This window comes from Ceratosolen solmsi, unplaced genomic scaffold (assembly GCF_000503995.2).
Source record: "Ceratosolen solmsi marchali unplaced genomic scaffold, CerSol_1.0 scaffold49, whole genome shotgun sequence".
NCBI lineage: Eukaryota > Metazoa > Arthropoda > Insecta > Hymenoptera > Agaonidae > Ceratosolen > Ceratosolen solmsi.
The window spans coordinates 186,986-211,989 of NW_011948450.1; the positions used below are offsets into that span (position 1 = coordinate 186,986).

The following is a 25,004-nucleotide window of genomic DNA, read 5'->3' on the forward strand; positions in this document are numbered from 1 at the left end:
GTAGATTTGAATTAAAAAAACGAATTTATAAAAATTTTTTTATTCAATTAGTTTAAAAAGAAATATCCAAAACTTCATATAAAAGATTTTAAATATTTATCTTAATCAGAATTTTGCACATGCAATAAAATTAATTTTATTTCTTTTGAAATATTTTTTATTGTATCACATTTTTCTAAAATTGGATATTAATTGACTCAAATCAGTTACAAATTCAAATCCAAATTACATTACCATAATTATAAGTAATTATAGGTAAATAAAAATATAAATTTAAACTGATAACTTCTAATATATGAATATAAATTGTTGCAAACCATATAATATATATAATATATTGGTATTGAAAAGTGTAATTTGATAATTTCATAAAAGATTCAATCTGCATGTGTTGAAATCAGTACCACTTCTCTATAGATAGCTGAGCCAGATGTGGATTAGGCTTAGGAGATGGCCACCTTAGAGCACTTTGACACGATTCGGCTCGTGAAGGTGTTCTAGGAGAAGTTTGTGATGTTTCTTGATCTGTTATCAAAATTTCTCCGGTTCGTTGTCCACCATAGAGCTTATTATCCAGAAGTGGTGGATCTCCGCGATGGTTACGCTTTATTGATTTTTTTACTGGTGCATAAGATTCTTGGTAATGATTATTTTTTGATACAGTCATAGTTGTAGGTGGTGCGCTTTCAATTGATTGGAGACTCGTAGTTCGATGTAAAGAAAGTCTAAGAGGCTTTTTTGGCGGCATTGGACGAATTTTAGCGTTATAATCTTGTGAATTATAAGTAGTCATTGATACATCTGAGTGTTCTGATATTCTTGACTGTGTATCCTACAAATACAATTACAATTAAATTATTGAAAGTAATTCAATTGTTTTTTCATTTTTATATAAAATTATTATTGCATATAATTGCTTTATTTATTTAGAAATTTTATAACCTTTTTTCTAATAATCAATTTTATTAATAGATTAGATTTTCAAATATATCTGTAATAAGATAAATATTATAATTCAAATATATGCACTAAATTTGAAGAAATGATTGGACTACATAAAAAAGTATAAATAAGATAAATATGAATAAAACGAAATTTATTATACACAAATATTGGTAGATAAGTATTCTACTAATTAAATTGAATGAGATTTGAATTTAATTACCATAAAATGGATATAATTTCATAACAATGAAAAAAAAATAATGACGTCAAATGAGAATATTGAAACATAAATATATATTCTATAATTTTGTATGAATTCATATAGGTATATAAAATATATATTGAATGTTTCATTAATGATTGCATTAAAGATGTTTCATTGATTAAAGAAGTTTTTTTTAATAGTTATATTGCCAGCTATTGTTTCTATCTATTATAATATTACCACTTTATATTACCTGTAATCTATAATATGTTGGTTCAGAGTCAAAATCAAAAGTCTGAAGCAGCAGTTGCTGTCGTTGTTGTTGCTTGCGACTTTTATAATTATGTATCTGTTCATTCATTCTTGATGTATATCTACGCGATGATAAGAACATTGATGAATGATGAAGTTGATGGTGATGCCGTTGCAGAAGATCAAGACTTGCTGTTGATTTAGCCAGCTGGATCTGACCTTGTTCTAATGAATGCCGTGATCTAGACGAGTGAGATAATAGAGCCTCCGATGATGAACAATTGAATGTATCACATTGGCTGCTTTGATATTCAGATGTTTTTACATTAGGTAAACTCTGTCGAATATCTGGAGATCTTTTGAAACCTAAATTTGTCATTCCAGCAACAAGTGCAGTTACTTGAGGTCCTTTTTGAAAAACCTATATGTATTAAAAGATATTATCTTTAAGAACAGAAAATAAGTACTAGAATTTAATGATATAAATTATAAAAATTAAAATTGTTTAGTGTTTAAAGTGATGAAATAATTGTTAACAATTAGCAATTAATTTAATTGTAATTAATTGAATGTCAAGATATATATATATATATATATGTGTGTTAGAATTTTTAAAGGTAAATTTTACATATTAAATTATTTTTAATATGTAAACCAACACACATGAATTGCTAAAATACTTTTAAAAAACTTTATAAATCTATAATTGTATCTATTTGTACCTAGTTCAAATATTATATATTCTACCGAAAATGAAGGATTATCATATTGACTCCATTTTTTTTTAATTTAATTTGATGATTCATTTGAATTATTTGCATCATCTAGTTCTAATTCGCAGCTCTAGTCGAAAAATGCCCAACTCGGATACCCCTAATATATGTTATATATTTTTAATTTTTGCTTAGTCTTAGTAGATAATTATAGATAGAATGGTATTATTGTTATTGTTATTGTTATTATTATTACTAATTTTTAAAAATTAAATAAAGACTATTTAATAGAAATACGAATACATAAAGAAGGTAAGTATTTCATATAATGATCGTGAATCAGACCTGAACATGATCTTGCCTTGTGGGTTGTGACGCAGTAGTAATAGTTGTAGACGATATATCGGTTCTAGGTGCTAATAGATCACGCACGTGTTCTTCCAAGTAGCTGATTCGATGTGTTAATCGAAGATTGTCTGATTGAAGGGTTCGTAATGTTGCAATCGACTCATTCTTTCTTAGCACAACAATCTGCGCTGCATCAGGTGTCACGGCAAGCAAACGCGCTAAGTCATCTCCGCCTACTCCAACGACTAATTTACCATTCACTTCCAATATTCTAGAAGCGATAAAATTGTGCTTAAAATAAGTATAATTATACATTTTATATACATTTTCATTTCTAAGCTAATTATAAAAACTTCTTTTAATTAAATTTATATTTCGTATTATTAATTAAGCTAATTTTATTAAAATACAGTTTGTTAATGCCATATAAAAAAACAAATAAACAACTGCTGTGTGTAAGATTATACAAATGTGTAGTAATTCCTCAATTACTTTATCCTAAAAGTGTTTTAAAATAAGATAAACGTTATTTTTTATAACGTTAAAATTCGTTTATAAATAAATATCACTAAATTTATCAATATAGAAAGTTTTATTTTTCTGAATAATTGTATTAGTATATACAAAATGTTGTAAATAGGAAAGAATAATATGAATATTTTATAATAATTGGAGTCTATTCATTATATAATATTATAATAAATTTTACTATACGGTGACTATTATTATATATAATTAAATCAGTTTTATATATTTATTGAATTATTACAATTTTATCAACATAAATTAAGATCAGCTTGAGAAAAGTACTTTGTATGTAAATTTTGTTCAATAGATATGAAAACTTCTTATTATTTTACTTATTATGGAAAATATGTTATGAAGTTTCAATCTTTAATATATCTACTCACAATAAATTCCATTAATACATGTTAATATTTCTTGATATTCATCTGTTTTATTTAGTTAAACTTTTCTTATTAATGTAAATAAATAAGCGAGAAAAAATAATTTAAAATAATAGAATTGTATTGTGAATTGAAATTGAATTGGTGAAAATAAAAATATAAATTCGATTTATATACATTTATTCTCATAGATTAAATATTTCGAAATTTTTTTATTATTTTCTTATTATTTTCGTTTAATCGGTAATCATAGTTCTGTGAATTCAAATGCTATCGAGTGAGTTTTCAATAACATGAATTAGGGTGATTATATGTTGAATGGAATTCGGTGTTTCCAGGCTAAATTTAATAATAAAAGTCATTGTATACTGAAGATTTGAGTTATATTTAACACGATGTAGGTGCAATTAGAGCGTGTAACTAATGAACTTCCGGTTTTACTTTTGGCGTATACTGTTGCTTCACGCTAAAGTGACCAATGGAAATGATACATCTTCGTTGCCTTTTTTTCCTGTGCTCAGACACTCTATTCTTGTTGATATTCATACTTCAGATTTTTATTTTAGTATGTAAGAACGCAAATAAAATTTCTGTTTTCGAATTCGTTGATTTACGAATGTGCAATACCATAGCTCCTTGAGGAAGAACTGATTTCCATTTTTATATTTCATTATTATTATATTAATATTCGACATAAAATCTAAAAGTTAATACAAATTTCAAAGGATATTTATACCAATAAGGACTTAATTTGCAAGTCTTAACGTGTCATTTGAAACAATTAAAATAATATGGTATAATAACGCTATAGGTTATATTTGAAATAAAATTTTAAATAATGCATATGAAGACAATTATATTTATTTCGAATACATTTAGCTAGTATGTTTTAAACAAGCATATAAAAATATAAAAGTAATTTATTGTCAATCACGAAACATATATTTAAAAGATATCGAATTCTCTTTCATTTATAATATTTAATACTTAATTTTTTATTCTTCAATTAATTAATTGTTATTATACATACTAATGATACATACATATTTAATGTATATATATTTATAAGTTTGTTCTAGTGTGAATCAAAACAACAATCAAAACAGGTATACTGATTTCCTAATATATTTAATTATTACTTGGTTTAATAATTTAGTTTTTAAATTTAGAATTTATTAATGAAGATTTATGATTCTATGTTTTAATTAAGTTTTAATAATCACCGTTTTAACAAATCATCACAAGTTTCGTTTAACAAAAGTAAATTTTATAGGATTTTATTTTTATATTTCATAATATTATTTTGTTATTCGGGTACAAACCTATCCCCTTTGAAAAGACCCGAATTTTCAATAGCCCAGTCAATATAGAGACCAACAGCATCTTCCCGTGGACCTGCGCCAAATCGTGGACTCTTGGGATCAGCACTAACTTCTATAGCATGTATTGTTATTTGAGTAGAACCAGTTATACAGCTATAAAATAGTTATTAAAATATTATTATGATTGATTTATTCTCAAATAAAAATTATTATACGGTTTAAAATGATATTATTAATAATTAAAGAATTAATAACATACAACAAAATCAATTATGCAAATGAAATTTTAACATTCAAATGTTGTATTGATATTAAGACATTGATCAAATAAAAATATCATTACATTTAATTATAAATCTATTTAGTCAATCAAAATTTCAAATATTTATATTTTAATTGTTAATACCTAAAAACAGTATCATTCTTTTGTTTTTCTCGAGTTTTCGCCAATTCTAAAGTAGCTTGCAAAGTTCTACTTTCTTCTCGCAATGTTAATAGTTCTAGTTCTTCTCTACCCAGTCTGTATTCAAGTTCTGCTTGTTGAATTCGAACATCGATATTACTGCAATACAAAATGATATTTAGTTTCTTATTGTTAAATGGCAAATGAAGCAAATATTTAATTAGAAAACATTCATTTCAGATAAAAAATTAAATTTTTTAATAAATAAATCGTATAGGATATTTAAATTTAATTAAGAGATATTTAATGAAATTTTCAGGTTTGTTTCATATTATCTACATTATAATTAATTTGTTTGGTTATAATAATTTTTGTACTGGATATGGTGAGAAATAGTTTTTTTTAAACCAACCAAAAATGTTTTGAACTTGTCAAATTAAAATAACTTCTAAAGAAAGTAATACGCAATGTTAAGTCTTCAAGTTATCACTGAATAATGTTGCTGAAATACAATGCTTTATGCTTACAAATGCCAATCGTTGTGTATGTTGAAAATATTTCAATATTTATAACTATATTAATTTATGTTTATAATAATACTGTATTTATAATACTGTACCAAAAATTAAAAAAATGAATAAAACTCTTTAATGAGCTATAGTCTTCGTATTATTTTTGTTAAAATGAAGAATTAAGTATAGTATTTTCATGTTCAGTATTTAATGGATTTTGTATATAATTTGGATTAATTAGTTTATAAAGAGTTGATTTTAAATTAACACACATTTAGAAACTAACAAATTCTATTAATTTATTTTATATACCAATAACAGAACTTTCAAATATATTATTTATCAGCATCTTATGGAGAGAGAGAGAGAGAGAGAGAGAGAGAAGTCGAAAATAACCAAAAAGTTTTATTACTGTTTCAAGGTATAATCATTTATACATTTGAAGTTTATACAATGAAAAAGTTACACTCATACTCAGTAATATCGAGATGTTCCAGAGCAAGTTTCAGATTTTTTATCGCATGTTTCTTGTTATCAGCATCTTGTCTGAGACTTTGAAGACGTTCTTCAGTTGCTTTTCTATCCATCTCTGTTAAGGGAGGTGTTCTGTTATTTAATATCAATCGGTTGCTGAACTTATTGCATAGTTGATTCTTTAAGCTGTTATGCAAAACATAAAGGTAAGAGAAAATAAAATGATCAAATTTATTAAAGATTCGTAAATTTCAAAAATAATAAAAGTAATAAAATTAGTTATTTTATATTATTTATCATATAATAATTTTTTTAATTAATTCAATATCTATAATAAATATATTATAGTTTTAATTAATTAATAATTATAAGTACTTTTTTTTAACTATTTTGCGTATAAATTTGAGTAAATACTATAAAATATTAAATATAAATTTATTTAATTAAACTTATTTAGCAGTGTAATTTTTTTTATTTTAAACTTATTTAAAAATAGCTAGCTCAACTGCATTAAATTGGAATAATTTTAAACAAATGCTAATATATTTTTATTAAATAACTTAGCATTTTTAGCGATAAAGTATACAATTTTAACAATTAAATAAATTTCTTCTAAGACAATTATTTTCGTAAAGAATATTAAAAATAATTATCAAAACTACTTTGTTAATATTTATTATTATATAATGAAAAATAAAAATATATATACAAAAGAAAAAAAAAGATTATTCTTAAAGTATTTTTATGTCATGATGAAGATATTTTATTTTTTTAATCATATAACGAAAAGCTTTTGTATTAGACTATTGATAACAATTATTTATATATTACATATTACATATTTATGGAAATCTTTAAATGAATGAATCCAATATATCTAAGCGGATGAATACATCTATCATATACGAACGTTTGAATAATATTTTCCTTGTCTCGTAGGGCAATACGTAAAGAATTTACTTCTTTATAATAGTCTCTATTTCGATGACTTGTTGGAGATGTAATTCCTCCTGAAACACTCCCGTTTTTTTTTCGTCTTGAAGTTGCTGATAATGATATTTCGATGCTCGCCATCTATTTAAAAGAAGTTTATACATATGATAATAATGTATATAGGTACTTTCAAAACATTTTTTTAAATATTGAAATATTCGTAGAACGATTATTGGTAAAAGTAAATTGACATTAAAATGAAAATTTAAATATTAAATATGTTATTTCCTTCATTTATCAAGCATGAAATATGAATCGGCGAATTAAATAATATTTTAGTATTATTTTAGTATAAATAAAAAACAATAAAATACTTTTATGTAGAGAATAAAAATAACATATAAGTAATATTTATACTGTATAGTGATTCTCATTTTTATTATTGAAAGTATTTCAAATACATTTCAAACACTGTTTTCTAAAATCAACTACAATCTCTTGAATTATTTTAATTTTCTGGCATAAAAAATAAAAATATGTTATATTTTAAACATATTCAAAATATTTATTTGAGCTAATTTAAAATGAAAATTAATTTATTAATGGATACAACATTATTTACTATATAAAAATGTACTATTATAAATGAAATGAAATTAGTATTAATTAATGTAAATTTACTCGTGATTGCTTGTCTTAAAGAAAATTAATTCTATTAATTAGTTAATTCTTCTTAAAATTTGATAAATACTAATTAATAGAAATTTTTTTAATTACTAAATATTTTATTATTGTATTTTTCATGGATTATTTTGATTTTCAATTTACGATTTTGAGTTACAATTAACATACGTTACAATATATGTAATGTCTGTATATATACGTATATATATTTTCATTTATACGTTTTGTTTAAAACCTTAATTTATTTATATTTAGTTAAAACAATTTTATATGTACATTTGATATTATATGAAAATAATTTATGCACGTTTTAATTGTTAAGCCACAGATGAAGAATTGCATTTCAAAGGTTATGAATCATAAAATGTATCTTATATATTATAGAATATATAAATCTTATAATATTTATAAGTAATAATGTTTAACAATATATTATTTTTCATTACATCAAATAAAAATTAAAAATAACGTTGGGAATGTTTTCAGTTGGATGTATTAAAACGAATATTTTAAAAATATTAATAGCTACCTAGTTTTGTATTGTTTACTATAATTATTTTTCAATTTTTCAATATTTACAACTAATTTAAATATATTTAACTTGTATAAGGAAATTGTACTAGCTATATTAAAGTTTTTATGTAACAAGTTTTCAAAATTATTCTATATTAATTTTTTTATTAATACGTTATACGTATAAAAAATTCTCATATTTAAGTTTCATTCATTAAATTAACTTTTATTATTAATAAAGTTATAAACCTTCAACATTCATATTTTAATTTTTATATATTATGTATGTAATTCTTTCTTTTTTTTATAACATTAAATTGGTGTCATATAAATATTATTAATGTATGATTACCAATATAAATATAAACATAAATTAAAAATTTTTAACATTATTGTGTGAGAAACATACATTATTTAATAAGCTACTTTAATAGTAGTAAAAATACATATGCTTTGTATTTAAACCTTTCAACAAGAATAATTATTCATTATATTTCATTTCATATAATGTACGTTAAATTTATGAAAAGTACAGTTGTATATGGATTCTGCATATGTAATAATTAACTGTTTGCAATTTACAACGATAAAAATATAAGTGTAAAAAGAAAACGAGACAGATCGATAAAGGAAAACCGTAAGACCAGGATAAAACGTACTTTATAAGAGTTAATCCAAGTATACAGGAGAACATTAACCTTTCATGGAATACAGTCGTTGTAAATATAAATAAATGTTTTAATGGAACCGCATAAATATTTTTTATTTATAAGAGATTATCAGAATAAAGTAGTGTATTATTTGAAAACTAGTAGCAGACATAGCAGACAAAGAGAAAAATTAATTGAACTAAAGATATTAAATCTGCAAATGGTGTTTTACAAAGTTACCAGATGTAGCAGCACAATGTTATGAGTAAGAATTCTTTGGAAGCTTTGTAATTGATTTTACCTGTTTTTATCAACATGTAGTGAAATTTGTTTGTAAGGATTGACTTGATTTAATTATACAGTTTATCTCTTACTCATGCGCATATTCTCTATTGCTCTCTCTTATTATTTGTACGACATTTTGTAGCAGGACAGCATGTCTACGTAGGAACACTTGTTTCTTCTCCTTCCGTCATTTTTGTGAGTTTGATAATACAATTGTTAATTTTATCATTTTTTTCTTTACTAAGATTGTCCAACTGATTAAGGTTTAAACTTATATTGAATAGTATAATTTATCATTAAAAAAAGTTGTTTAAATACAAATTTTTTAGATAAAAGTTTTTCTTTTCTTTATATTAATTAATTGTCATTCGGCTGATAAGAAGGTTAAAACTATTTCTTTACGTTCGTTCATCAATATATTTTATACTATTAATAAAGTTTCAATTTTCTCTATTATAATGTAAATATGAAATATTAGAAATTATCGGTACATTTTAAAAAAAATTTTCTTTTTTACACTGACATTTCTAATACATATTTATAATAATTATAAGCGAAAGAAAAATGTTAATTTTTACAATAACAATGGTTAAAATCTACAATAAAAAGGTATCGATCAACTTAATTATGTTAATTATTAAAAATTTCCTTTTAATAAAAAATTGCCTAATAAGTTTTGTTGGTCATATACAGAAGTAGAAAAATATTTGAGTAAATTACATAATAGCAAGGGCATTATGTAAGTATATATATAATTTGACAGTTATTGTGAATTCACTACATAATGTTTTAGCTATATTTTTAATTGTAAATGTAATCTTATTCTTATTTTCGCAATAACAAGTAAAATTATAAAATGTATAGTTTTAAAAAATTGTTAGATATTATCAAATTGTATCATGTGTTACTAAATGTGTAAAGAAGTATTTACCAGATAAAAAAACATGGTATACTAAGATCATATTTATTTTCTATTAAATTTAAATTTCTTTATAAACCACCGTATAGTTTTATCTATGCTATAAATGTTGTATTTTATTAAAATGGCGCAATACCACTTCTTTTTTATTACTTAATCGTGTATTCAACAAATAAACTTTAATTTCTGAATTTAGTTTATGAAAATCTTTCAAATATTTAAAAATCAAATTCGTGAAACTTATATAAAAATATTGATTAGTATATATTATTTCTAATAATATTTTGTAAAATTATGAATGTATAAAATCAATTATAATCAACCCCAATTCTAAACTTTGAAATAGCTTGTAATACATTAATATTTATTGATTTATTGATTTATTGATTATTATGTATAGATAGAAAAATTAATCATTTTTTCATAATTTAACAAAATAATAATTATTTACAGTAATTTTCTTCAAGATAAATTGCTAATTATCATAGGTGTTTAGAATTAAAATTATGCAATAAAATTACTTATCTTTTAGAAAAAGATCAAATTTTTTTAGTGCAGCAAATATATATCAAACCTAACAAACGCGTATCAATGTTAATAGTAGATTTATTATAAATAATAAATATATAAGAATACAAGAATACAGAAAATTCTTATAGGTATGTACACGATATAAGTAGATAGTTTCGGTCCGTGAAAACTGCAACAGAACGTAAATAACCGGTTGGACAAGTCGATAAAGCTGAAGCTTAGAAGCTGCTATCCCTATTCCTGTCAGCGCTTCTTTATACATGCATCAATAACCGTAAAAGCACTTTTTCGTATCTTCATAAAACTTGATTTGGAGGAACGAATTCCGGAGCCTTTTGTACGTCACGTCTCTGGGTATTGTTTCGTAAATAAGACGTAAAGAACAAGTTGCCCCATAAAAGAAATTTTTCATCAAGTTGCACAGGTACTTGTTTTTTCTTATAGCATAGAAATTCTAAACATTAAATGCGTAAATTTCATCATTCATATATTAAATTTGTTTTTCATAAAAAAATAAGTATGCATTACATTTCTTTATATTTCTATTACAAAATGAAAATTATTTAAATTTAATTTCTTTATTATACAGAAAACATAGTGATCCTTTGTAATAAGAAAAATATTTAATCAAAACTTCTTTTTTTTTTTTTTAGCATATTTAGATATTTATAATTTATATAATATTGTTAAAATTAGTTTTATATTGTTCTATATTGTTATGTTAATCAATTAAAAATTTTTTCTTAAAAACAGTTTTAAAAACTTAGATAAAATTCAATCATTTTATATTTTCAATTGAATTATTCGATTGAATTCAATTTTTCAATCTTTCTGTTATAAATAATATATATAATTATAAATAATAAAAATTGAATTTACTAAAACATTGTATTTATTTTACTATGACAAAAGAATTTTATTTGTCGTTAAGAATCATTTGTTAATAATATTTTGATTATAAATCATAAAATATATTATATGAAACATATATTCAAGATAATTTTATCAAAAATCAAATTTTATAAAAAGAAATTAAATAAGGCTAAAGTAAATCTTGGTATAAAGCTTATAACATTACATAAATTTATTATACATAAATAACAGAATTGAATTAATATTGGGGTCTATAAAAATCAATCGAAGCACTTACTTTTGCTTCTAAAGTTTCCAGTTGGGCCATTTGGAGTTTTAAGAATTGCCTCAATAATATGAATCTGAAAAATAATAACAAAAAAGAGATGAATATACTAATTATTGAACTCAATGATATTTATATATTATTTGTTAATTTAACCGTCATACTTTATGAAAAATAACTTTAATAATTTATCTACAAAGTTAATTTATATTTAATTAAAACAATATAAAGAATTAAACAAAAGTCAAATATGCAAATAAGTTCGTTACATATTTAACAAAACAAGTATTTAAAATATAAAGAATGTTTAATGCAATATTTTTAATAAAAATGAAAATCATATCAATAAAACATTCGATATGTAGATTAACCTTAAAATATGTGCACATAAATAGTTAAAGCACTTAGTTACGTAACTATAAATTTGAAGCTAATAAAGAACCTCAAGATTATATAAAAATTAAATTGTATTTGATATTAAGTAATATTAATTAATTTAGGTTTCAATATCAAATACTTTCTGACATATATAAAACAATTACGATGTTTTACAAGCAAAGCCATATTATTTCTTATCTATTTACTGCTCGATAATACGACGATAGTTATGTCTCCGTATATTAAATAATAATAAAAAAAGAATATAATGGTTTACATAGTAATATGGTCGTTAACTAACAAAGTTTAACATTTTTTGCCTTTCAGTATTGTATTTTCTTTTGCATTGAAGGAGTCTTACTGAATCTTGATATATCGTTAACATACCTATTATACAAATTCCTTCGAATCAAATGAATATTTCTCGATTATTAAAAAATTCTCTGCAAAGTTTTTTATTTTGTTTATCTATGATAATTCTCATATGTCCCATTTAATTTTTTTCAAAAACAATTATAATAGGTATCAATAAAATTACATCTTAATATTAATTAATTAATATCAAAATTAATTACATCAATTACGTACTTTTTCATCATTGTTTTTTATTTTGTATTCTTTGATTTGTTCAATAATCATATAATATATATTTTTGTAAAATTTTTACTTTAAATAAGTATGTAAGGCGAATATAATTTAGAGTAATTTTAAATAATTTTAATAAATATAATGAACATATATGTAAATTACAAAAAAGGATGAGATATTTATATAATAATTTTACGTGCACACACACATGCACAATATATCAATACTTAAATTAACTAATAATTTTGATGCATTATTCAATTTATTAGAGGATAATCGGTGTAACATACGTTAGATCTGGTTTACTCTATGGATTAATATAAATAATATATCAATTAATATGACAATAAAATTTGTATGCGCATGTGTAATGGAGCGATCAAACTGAAGCAGAAAAGAAACAGAGTAAACTATTTTATTCAAATTAAAAATTCTATTAATAGACTCGTTTTTAAAGGGCTGTTAATAAAGCTGCAAACATTTGGCACAAAAATAATTTTTAAGTTTGTTAAAAACATACATTTAGGACTTATTTACTTATTATAATGCATACGTACACCCAAACCAAATTAGAAATCTAAATATATTGATTATAATTTTCGATTTTCACTTTACACTTAAACCAAGTATTTCCACATTTTTCATACTTTTTAAAAATCATTTAATCTTTTTTAAATATCGTAATTTTTAAATTTTACTTAAGAATCTATAATAAAATTTTACACGATAATTAAAATTTACTTCTTATAAATTACATAAAATTAAACTATTAAAGGTGAATTTTAACAATAGAAATATATGTAAATACTCTAATAAAATATTGATAATAAATTATAATATGAAAATTTTATTTTAACTAAATTAGTACAAAAAAATTTCGAATTCGATTACTCTAAAAACTTACCAACAAGACGCCGTGTTCGACCTTGCTTTTTTCCTCGGCGTTGTAATCCGTAATAATTAACAATGAACTTTCCTTAAATATTCTAAAAAATACATATTATTAATTAATATTGATTAACATTTGTTGATAAGTAATTATTACTTCTTACTATACTAATACTAAATTATATACATTACATATATATAATTTAATACTATAACTATTTTTATATTTTTATTACTTATATATTTTTTATATATAACATATATACATATTATTTTTATATTTATATTTTTATATTTTACTATGACTAATTTAACTATACATTAATACTAAAAATTCATTATATATATCCCAATTCATATTCTCTAAATATATTTAGAACCCTATTACATGGATTGAATGAAAAACATTTACTCAATTTTTTAATAAATTTAAAATAGCTTTATTAGATAAATATTTATTAGAAAAATGATAGTAATAATTAAATTATTATAAAACAGCTTAATTGCATATTAATAATTATTTTGATAATTATTTAAATTATAAAATAATTTAATGTATATTTAATTTGCATAAAACTCAAATTAGACCAGTAGAAATACTGGTGTATTAATCAATAATAAATTTTTGAAATTAATGTAAGATTTCATTAAATATTTCTTGTATCGAAAAATTTTAAATAGAAAGTAATACAAAAATTATTATATCCATCAACAGAATTTTCCCATATAATATAATCGTTGGAAGTGTAATAAATATTTCATTAAAAACTTATTCTAAAAAATATTTATCGAATTTAAAAAATTTGGAATAAAAACAATTTTTTCCTAATTTTTTAAAGTTATATTTAATATTCACCAGTAATAAGAACTTTTTATCGATAGTGGCATTACAGTGTTCACAGGTAAGATGCTCAGTAGAATCATATGATCATGTCACTCGTCACAATTTTCATTACATCTGTACGGAATCCTCATCTTTATAAAATCGAGCTATTCACATTAACAATCAGTATTATTCAAATAAATTTATTATATTCAAAGATTACAAAGGATACGGACAAAATCATGATTAGCAAGGTTAACTTAGATTAGATACCAAACTCAAAATCCTAGTAGGTAATAATTGTTTCAAACTGATGAAAAACCAATTGAAGTAATATATAATATATAATATAATATTCAGATCAAAACTCAGTGAACATTATACAGTCTAAATATCCCTTTATCATAACTTGTATTTATCCATTACTAAGGATTAACCATTACCAAGGAACTCTTATATAACCATTAATAAAATAAGTATATATGTATATTTCAATAATATTCTGTAATTAAAATACTCATATGATTATTTCAAAACTAAACACATTTATTCTTACTTACATCTAATTTAAATATATCTTACAATATAAAATATTTACTAACGATTAGCTTACATTTAATCTTTAAATGTGGCAACTCTAATCCTAAATTAAATTTATGTTTGATATCGATATGCTTTAGCTTGTTTATGTGGATATAGTTAATGATCTACTTAGTTGTATTCCATAAAGAGGAATTCACGTCAATAAGAAATGTCATTATGGAAAAGTAGTGGTTAAAATATCGTAGAGTACAACGGATAAAAACGAGAGAAAATGAAAAGATATAATATAATAAATTACAGGAGCAGATAAATTTTATTAAAAACTGTAACTCAGAAGTCAGATAGCTAAAAAAAATAAATATATCGACTTTATTTCTAGACACATTTTTTTTATGTCTTCACAATCTTAAATAAAAATAATTGAACTCGTTTTACGATATGTTCAAATTTGAATATTTAATATTTGTTTGAATAAAAATAAATAAAATACTATCATTAATGATTTACTAAATAAAGACGAAATCACCATGATACGGAAGAATAAAACTAAGAATTATGATTGAAAAACAGTACTACACAAAGTTATATACGGTTATTATACGGTAAAGTAAAATAAGTACAGGACATAAAAGATTAAAATTGAAATAATTATACATAAATATATTAAGGTATTCTATAAAGATATACATATTTTCAAGACTGCGCAATAAGTAGAAAATGGGATAATCATTAGATCACTAACTACACTTATACTGTAAAGTTTGTATCAGTGAGATTTGAAAGAAATTGCATTTTTATTTATAAATTTCTATATTAATAAATTATATTAATTAATTAAATAATAGCAAAATATAATTTTCTTTATTTTTGTTTTAAATTATTGTCTTTAAAAAGCAAGCCCTTACATTATATTTCATGTAACATGTAAAAAAGTGAATTACTTAAAGTTATATATAAATAGCTTTTGTAAATTTAAAAAAATACTGACAAGAATTTTTTTTGAATATTAGAATGGAATCGAAATTTCAGTTACAATTTTTAATTATTCAGTCACTATAGCTAATAAATAAAATAAAGTAATTATGTAGGTTAAGAAGCTAGTCCAAATTTATAGATTACTTATTTACATTTTTATCAAAAATAAAAATAGTTAAAAAAATAAAAATATAATAGTCATTAAATATTTTAGAAACCATATTCATTAAATTAAAATATAGTTTCCTTATGAAATCTAATCAAGTATAAGACCTTGCCAATAAAACACAATAAAAGAAAAAATATTTAAAAAAGAAACAAATTTTCAGTAAAATATGTTACAGTAAAATAAAATAAAAATTAAAATTAAAACTTATGATATAATAAAAAGAAAAAAGCAAGTTTCTTTTATGAAAATTAAACAGCATGAAGTATTATATAATTGAAATATTAAATTGAATAAATTCAGATTGACTCGACATCTGTATAGTGAAAGGACTGATTAGATATATATAAAAAAGGATAAATAACATAATGTAATAGATTAGCGAAAAAAAACTCTCAGTAAATAACATGTTCGTATTTTACACGTGACTATAATTGATTACATATAAAGGTATATTAATTGGTGAAATAAAAAAAAATACAAAAAATACAAGTATAAAATATATATAATAGTAAATTTTTTAAATATATAATTTTATAATATAATAATATAGTATTAAAATGCAATTTACAATATAAGATTTTTATTTGTAAAAAATGTAATTAGATGAGAAATATAAAATAATGAAGGTTGTTTGATATTAATACAATTAATTATTTATAAAAAAATAATAGTAAAAAGAAACAATAGTTCTGTACTTGCTAAAACAGAAGAAAAAAAAATATATATATAATATAATATAATATAATTTTAATGAGATACAAACTTACCTAGGTGATTACTATTACATATAAAAAAATAATAACCGAAGTATTGAAAAAATAAACGAAAAACTATATTTTACTTTAGTTTTATCAGGCTTGACATTTTCTTTGAGACAAAATAATAACCAAAATAAATTTGAATTTGAAATTTGATAGACACATATATAGATAATAGACACCATATAAAGTAAATAAAAAGTGACTATCATACATAAAGAAAAAATACATTATATAATTTGAAATAAGATTATATACATTAATAAAAATACTGCAAAAATAGTTATATATAAAAGAAGTTATAAAACTGACAATACAGAAACCAAAAATGAAATATACAATAAAAGAAAAAATATCATATAGAATCAAAATAATTAACATTGAATCAATTGATAGAAACATATAAACTTAAGTAAATTATAAAATTTGAGTGGAAAAATACATTATTTGACACTAAGCTTTTCGAATAACATAGCTAAGTTTGAAGATGCAATGTTTGGTTCATCAAACGGTGTACCTGAACAGGTGTGGCGCAGGAAAAAAAACTTAGCCTACCGAAGAAAGTAATTCATCGATAAAAGAAATTTAATCGCTACAGCATGTTATTCGGAATTAAAAAGATAACGGATACATTTTCTGTTTAAATAGTTTGCTAGCGAGGAAGTTCCAATGATTTAAATGATCGAAAGTGAGTCAACTTTCTAAAACTAGGCAATACTGCCAAGATACTCCATTGACGATCCATAAGAGAGTATTTCAATTGAACAGATAGGGTAGAGGTAATGAACTTCCTTTCAATGCGTGTGAACAGTATATTTATGTTTCATTCTCTCGTTATGAATGCGTAATAGTATCGTTTTTTAAGCGTTTGTTGCGTACTTCATCAAAGCGGAATAATGATTACATGCACTTCAATTGACTGTGGTTTTTTTTAAAGATGCTATGTAATGTTTCTAAGATCGTATACATTGTATGAATGTATTGAATAAATAAATTGGTAACTAAACTTATCAGCACAAGACACATACTGCATTTCAAGGCATTTTTAATAAAAGAACTAAAATTAAACAATAAACGAACGAATAATTTAATAATATTCTTTTATATAATTGCCTGAATTTTATTTTTATTCGATAGATAAAAAGCCACAACGTAATTAAAAACGAGATACTTTCCGACAAGATTGATAAAGGGCAAATTTATATTAATATTAATTACTAGTTATAAAAAGATTACCATAATATATAAAGAATTACAGAGTTTAAAACTTTAGAAATGTTTTTTATACAATTAAATTATTGCAATTTCGGTTTCGATTATTGTTATTATTTATAATGAAATACATTAGGCAATAATAAAAAAAAATAAAAAAATTAGAAACAAAAATAGGTCAAAAATAATTATGATAAAAAGTGTTATAACAATATGGAATATCAATTATACATTAGTAATGAAAAAACCTCTAATCCAAGTAATAGCTTGTTTCAAATAGTTTTAAACTAGTGCAAAATTTGTTCATGCGAAATTTTTGCGATATAGCAGACTCTATTATTCATTGAATTTTAATCATTTTTATGTTTAATTATAGATAAGTCATTCTTATAGATATTTAAAATAATTTATTGACATATTTTTAATGACAGTTAATTTTTTAAATTGTTTTTTGATATATTGTAAAATTATTTTAAAATTATTATAAATAACTTGTATAATTTGAATATTTATTAAAAGAATATATATATACATAGTAACTTCATTTATTCACATTAAAATTTGAATGATTTACAAAATAATTTAAAAATAATATATTTAATAAGTAAAAGGTTTATTTATTTTACATATATTACTTTTAAAAATTGAAAATTTTACATAATTCATAATATTTACAATTTTATACACCTTCATATTTTATAGAAAAGAAAATATATGCAAATTTTAACAAATTACTCTTATATAATTTTCAAAAATTTTCAAAAAGACCTTAAAAATAAAAATCGAAAATATAAAAAATGTATTCCATTCAATGAAGGTTAAAATAGTACAGGGGTGAAAATATATGTAATCAATAATTTAAGGTGAATATGTTTATAAAGGGAGGCATGTGTAGAATATAAATCATAGTTTTAACCTAACTATGACTAATAATACTAAAATGAGTTACCACATAGCTAGTCACATTACCATTATGAGTTCAAATATACATAAAAAATGGAACATAAACCAAATATAATAAAATAATAATAAAAATAATTTAAAAAATCATAATTCATAAATCGTTTACTAAATTATTAATATGGCGAAAAATAAATACTGATTATTATCTACATAATAAATCTGGAAATAGTTACCAAAATATAATATAATAAATCATGCAGAAATGAATTCGATCATAGTATTTTTCCGTTTAATTTGTTAATTGCTGTTACGTAGGTATGCTACTTAATGTTTTTCGTTTATGTTCCCACGAAAGTTGGCAGCAGAGTCATTATACATATACCCTTATAAGTATGTTCCGTAAAAAATATTATTCTTTGCTCCATTGCGCAACCGTAAGTTAAAAAACCTATTATTTTTAATACAATTTCAACTCATCTGCAATTTAATCATGTGTTTAGTGAATAAAAAAATAATGAAAACAAGGCTTCACTTTTTATTAATTATAAAATATTTTATTCATATTACAATATAAATTCGAAGAAATTTTTTATTTTTGTTTAAATATATGCACTATTTTAATTTTGCTATAAAATGAAGTATTTATTGTAATTTATGTTACTAAATATATTACTATATTACAACTATCGGGAAATGACGGCACGAATAGTTAAAGTAATTACAAATTTTTTAAATTAACAAGAATTTATATCGCCGTCGCTAATAATTATTTTATATTCTCACAATAATAATGTCAAAAATTATTTTATAACTTCTGACATTCTAAATAAAAAGTATCGGAAAATGTCATTCGAAGTCATTATTGATAAACTTGAAAAGGATACAAAATTCTCAATGTATTATTCAATTCTTGCTTCGCGACAATTACGAACAAATACTGATTCATCTTTACTATAGAATATTTTTAAAAATATTACATAAAGCACAAATTTAAATAAATTGTATGTATCCTTTATAAATGTTTTTAATAATGCTTCTTAGAAAAATTAAGTTTAATTCATAAAATGTTTAATACTTTAATTAAATAATAATTACTAATTTATTTATTAACTATTCATTTATCAATTTATTATATTAGCTTGTTTGTACAATACTCCATTTCATATTTAGATGTTGTATATACGACTTAATAATATTTTTATATTTAGCCGCTGTTTATTTTTAATTGAAACAATAAATTAAGTGATAAAATTAGTATACTTTGTCAAATGAATTTTTACAAAGATATCTTATTCTCAGTGTTCTGATAAAGTTAAAAGACATTACAAACAATTTTAAATTGCTTCCTTCTTTTCCTCGGAAATTTCAATACTATTGAAACATTTCTGAAGAGGTATTGAATTTATGTAAATCTACTGATATCTGTAAAACTATGTTTTTTATTTTTTGATTATTTGAAACTATATTATTTTATTGTAAGCTGAGAATGTAATTGTATAATATTCTATTACATACTACTGAAAAGATTTATTGCAATTTTATTTTTCTTTATATAAATTTATATTTATTTATTTTTACTACTGGTTCTCAAATATGATACAATAAACAAGTAATGAATATGATTAGATAAGGTAATTTTTTATATTTCATTTAACATTTCAATAATAATATTATTAATTTTTAAGTTATAAAATAAATTATCTATTTAATTGAGATTTTCTTTTTACCAATTATTATTAAATACATAATAAATAATATATTTGATTTGAATGATAACTGATTATTTGCGTTAAAAATTCAATTGAGATATTCTAGACGAATTATAAAATTATTATATTATAAAAATAATTAATCTTTTCTTCGATTAATACTCTTTTAGGTTTCGGTAAATTAACTAATTAATATAATTAGTATTTTGTACAAGTTTAAATTTTCTCAGTTTATAAGATAGTTGAATTATAGACATTCATTTAAAAATAGTTCGTTAAAACTTATAAATCCATCGCTTAATATGGCATTATAGATTTATAACATACTGTTTTATTTTAACAGTCGTTATTACATTTTATACATGCAGTAGTTATTTTTTGTCTTTATGATGTACTTTATAATTGTAATAATAGTAATCAAAATAATATTGCATGCGCAATGTCTCTTGACATTAAGAGTATAAGAGTATAAAGTTTAGTTATTGGGTATCATTCATATATAATATTGTTTGCAGGGTTCGATTTTGGTTATTTACTTCTTTTGTTCTGCTTTCTTTACGATATCTCGTATCTCACCATACAGAAACTTGTGGCTCATAAAGTCTGTTACACTATTTATGTGTTTTTTAGTAACACAATTCTCGCTTTTTGGGCTTCTCTTTGTTCACTTATTCTATTTGATATTCTTCTTTCAAAACACAATGTAATCTATCTAATTCACAAATACACGTGCACTCGCGTTCTTTCATAAGTTGTTGAAGCTCCTGGCGGAAATTAAAGCATCTACGGTTTTTTACCTCTGCCGTCGCTTGCTCCATCCTATCTAACTCCATAACCTTGACCATACGGCCTTCGCGAATTCCCTCTCTCTTTTAAGAAATCGGTTTCTACAATTATTTTCAAAATCAATGTGCTCTTTTAAATCCTCAGCAAATTTACATATTTTTTATGACGATGTACTTGAATTTCACTTGCCTCGATTTCTGTATCAAATTTCACTTCCGCAACAAGAAGATTAGTTAACAGTTGTTCGCGCTCATTCTTTTCTCGTTCAAGTTCAAGGAGAGTCTTAGCTACGGCCTTTATTCACTCTTCTCGATTTGTCAACGCATTTTTTCGAAGATTTATCAATTTTTCGGCTCTGCGGTTTATCTCTTTTATGCAATTTTCATTCTTTAGAGTTTCTCGAGCCTCCAATTCTCGTTGTTTGAATCTTTCCATTTTGAAGAATTCACGTTGTAAGAAGGCCTCCATAAACATTTGTTCGGTGAAGCGCACTTTTTCAAGCATTTTTTCTTGTCAATAAGATTACGCTTTATGTACTTTTCAAATTTTTATTGCTCGAGTTCGGCCTTGAGTTTATTTGTGGGCATAAATTGTTTGGATTTTTTAAGATGTTCGCACTCTTCGTTTTTAGCATCGATGTGGAATCGAATAATATTATCAGTAATTCTTTTTTTAATATCAGCAGACATCTGGTTCGCTTGACGTTCAATTAGTTACGCTTGAAAGGATTTAAGCATGTAAGCCTTTCTAATCTCACCTTCCAACCAGCTGAGTTCTTCGTCACGAATTGATCTATACGATTGAGAACCGCTTTGGTTCAAACGTGAGGTTTGCCTGCACAGAATTATTATTTTTTTTTGCACTATCCATCCTTGGAGAGTTTCCCTAAGATGGAAAAATACTTATCTCATATCATTTATATATATATATATATATATATATATATATATATTTTGTCAATCTGTTTTCTATGATATTTTTCATGTAATAAATTAATAAATTATTATTTAGTTATTTTAAAAGTTTTCCTTTATCTTCATATAAATTTATGAACAAAATATTTTTCCTTCAGTTTTTAACTATTTAATTTTTAATTTAACCTTTAATTTTAGGTATTTTATCTAAAAAGTTAATAAGTTGTAAAAGATTTTGTAATAAATATTTGAAATACATATATTATATTTTTACTTATTAACATACAATTGTAGTGGAATTTATAAAAAAAAATTTATGTATTCATTAGTAATGTTTATTAATTTTTGAAAAGTAACTCTGAAAACAATATTTTATAGTTTAATTTAATATTGTTAAATTTGAATTGATAATTATTATTAAAAAAAAAATTTATTCCAAACTGCATTGAGCTTATCAATAATAATGATCATGAGCTAAAGTTTGTGTAATATATAAAATTGTATTAAATGTTTAAGATTCTTTAAAAAGTATAATTAGGTTTATTAATCTAAAACCATTGTTTATATGATGAAATAACCAAGTTACTTTTTTTAAACTTATTTGCTTACATTGAATAGTATAATTATTTACCTTATATCAAATGCACTTCTGCAAACGTTAATTATAGAAAATTACTGAAATCTAAACATTAACTTTAAAATATTGTTAATATATATATGTAATAAATATCCAGTTATATATTTTAAAATATATACATTTATATTTGTTATTTACAATGAAATTCCATATTCAAATATTATACATAATTTATGGAAAACTCATATTTATATGTGTATTATCATATGAACAAATATATATGTTTAAATGGCATATAAAGTTGATAAATGCAATAAACAAATTATTAACTAACAATTAAAATAAATTTGCAATGGAAAACAATATTAATATAATTTTACATCATGGAATACAATTATATAATTATATAATGTTTTAAATCAAATAAGGAACAAATAATAGATTAATAATTATAATTCAACAAGACTATTTGAAGTTTGTAATTTCAAAATATATTTAAGCCGTTATATATTTGTTCTCAACAGCGTTCAAATACAAGATGGACCAGGAATTGAATACGTAAATTCAAGTATATTGATATAATGCATACACTTCGAACAAAAAATGAAGGATTATATTTTACTGAACTTACCCTTTTTAAAAATTTTAATGAATATCACAAAATCATTATCACTTCAATGTCAAGGCTATTAGCGTTCACCTAACGATTTTAATTGTCATTCTTATAACCGATAAAACATTCGAAAATATAAGAACGCGATTTTAAATTACACTTCCATAGGCATGCATGCAAATACATTATATATAAATATATAGATGCATATATTCTGATTACATAGCGATCAAGGCACGATCTTTTAATAAAAATAACCAAGGAAGTGTTGCTCGATTTTAAATTCTTACTATATAAAAAAAACACAATTGTAAAAACAATTAAAATAAAAAATAATCACTTAACTACCGTAATGGCAATCCGTGGACGACTAAATGAAAATAATCAGTACGCCTTTGTCGAGGCTACTACACAACTTACGATACATCCATAATCTTACCGACCCTACTGCTTTGACTCTTGCCATTGGAAAGAATTCGACCAACTATTATGGTGGGGAGTAAAAGAGTAGAAGAGTGCGACGAAGAGTGGAATTTCCGTTGGCCCTTTAAAAACGATTCTAAGATAGGTGCGTTCTGTGACCAATCGGCTACATGTTGAAGCTGGTTTGACGGGTAAGAAAAGTACCAATAATTACACATACCGCTGTATGATACTCACTCGATAAAGATGTAAAATATACATGAAATATATAATAAAATATATACTGTTAAATATAAACACTGTGTTATTTAGATCATTCTGATTGTTGAATTGATTTTAATATGACTATTGTATTTTTTCTATTCCTCATATTTTTACCATCATTTTTTTGTAAAATATTCAAGATAATATTCAAATATAAAGAATTAAATACTTAGTAATTTTTTCTGTTTATTGAGATAAAAAAACATTGTTCTTCAGAAAAATGCTATATACTGTAGTTCGTATAGTAATATAATTTTGAAATTTTCAAATTAAATTGTGCCTTTCATTAAATTTAATTTTATCACGTTTATTTTCAAATTAAATATTTTATAACAAAATTTTTTTTAACATAAGTCTTTAAAAATTACATATTTTTCAGATACTGCTTCATATTTGCTCTAAAATATGTCAGTGAATCAATATTAAAATACTATTTAAATAAACAAATTTAGCTAATTATAAAGTATAAGAATTTACTAAATTTTATTGACATCTCCTCCCATTTATATATACATAAATAAGAAAATATGTATTTGATAGTTAATATATCTATAGTACATACTATTATATATATTAGTAAAATGTATATCATTTGTAGATTTCTATTTTTGTAATCTTACTTTATATTTATGTTTTTATTTTTATTAAAATATAATAAAAACTTAAAAAAAAAACTATAATACATTTATATTATGTATTATATTACAAATATATATTACAAATAATACATGATGTAAATTTCATTG

General features: G+C 22.4%; 1 protein-coding gene across 1 annotated transcript; it reads right to left on the reverse strand.

The window, feature by feature from the left end:
- Window positions 1–380: 380 nt before the first annotated feature.
- Window positions 381–24,173, reverse strand: sprt (PDZ domain-containing protein sprite). The gene is made up of 10 exons (XM_011504974.1): window positions 23,590–24,173; window positions 13,606–13,687; window positions 11,748–11,811; window positions 6,993–7,156; window positions 6,083–6,268; window positions 5,100–5,255; window positions 4,694–4,846; window positions 2,461–2,734; window positions 1,404–1,823; window positions 381–832 (listed from the first exon to the last, which is right to left on the reverse strand). Exons 3-10 carry the CDS (start codon window positions 11,775–11,777, stop codon window positions 398–400), a joined length of 1,818 nt encoding a protein of 605 aa, XP_011503276.1. The 5' UTR covers window positions 11,778–11,811; window positions 13,606–13,687; window positions 23,590–24,173; the 3' UTR covers window positions 381–397.
- Between the last annotated feature and the right edge of the window lie 831 nt (window positions 24,174–25,004).

What these genes read in the sequence shown, in the direction of transcription:
- sprt (XM_011504974.1), bottom strand. Translation starts at nt 11,777, where the DNA reads ATGGCCCAACTGGAAACTTTAGAAGCAAAA. An exon ending in TGGAAACTTTAGAAGCAAAA is followed by an intron (nt 7,157 to 11,747) that starts GTAAGTGCTTCG and finishes TCTTTTAAATAG; the next exon opens with ATGGCGAGCATCGAAATATC. An exon ending in AAGGAAAATATTATTCAAAC is followed by an intron (nt 6,269 to 6,992) that starts GTTCGTATATGA and finishes TTTGCATAACAG; the next exon opens with CTTAAAGAATCAACTATGCA.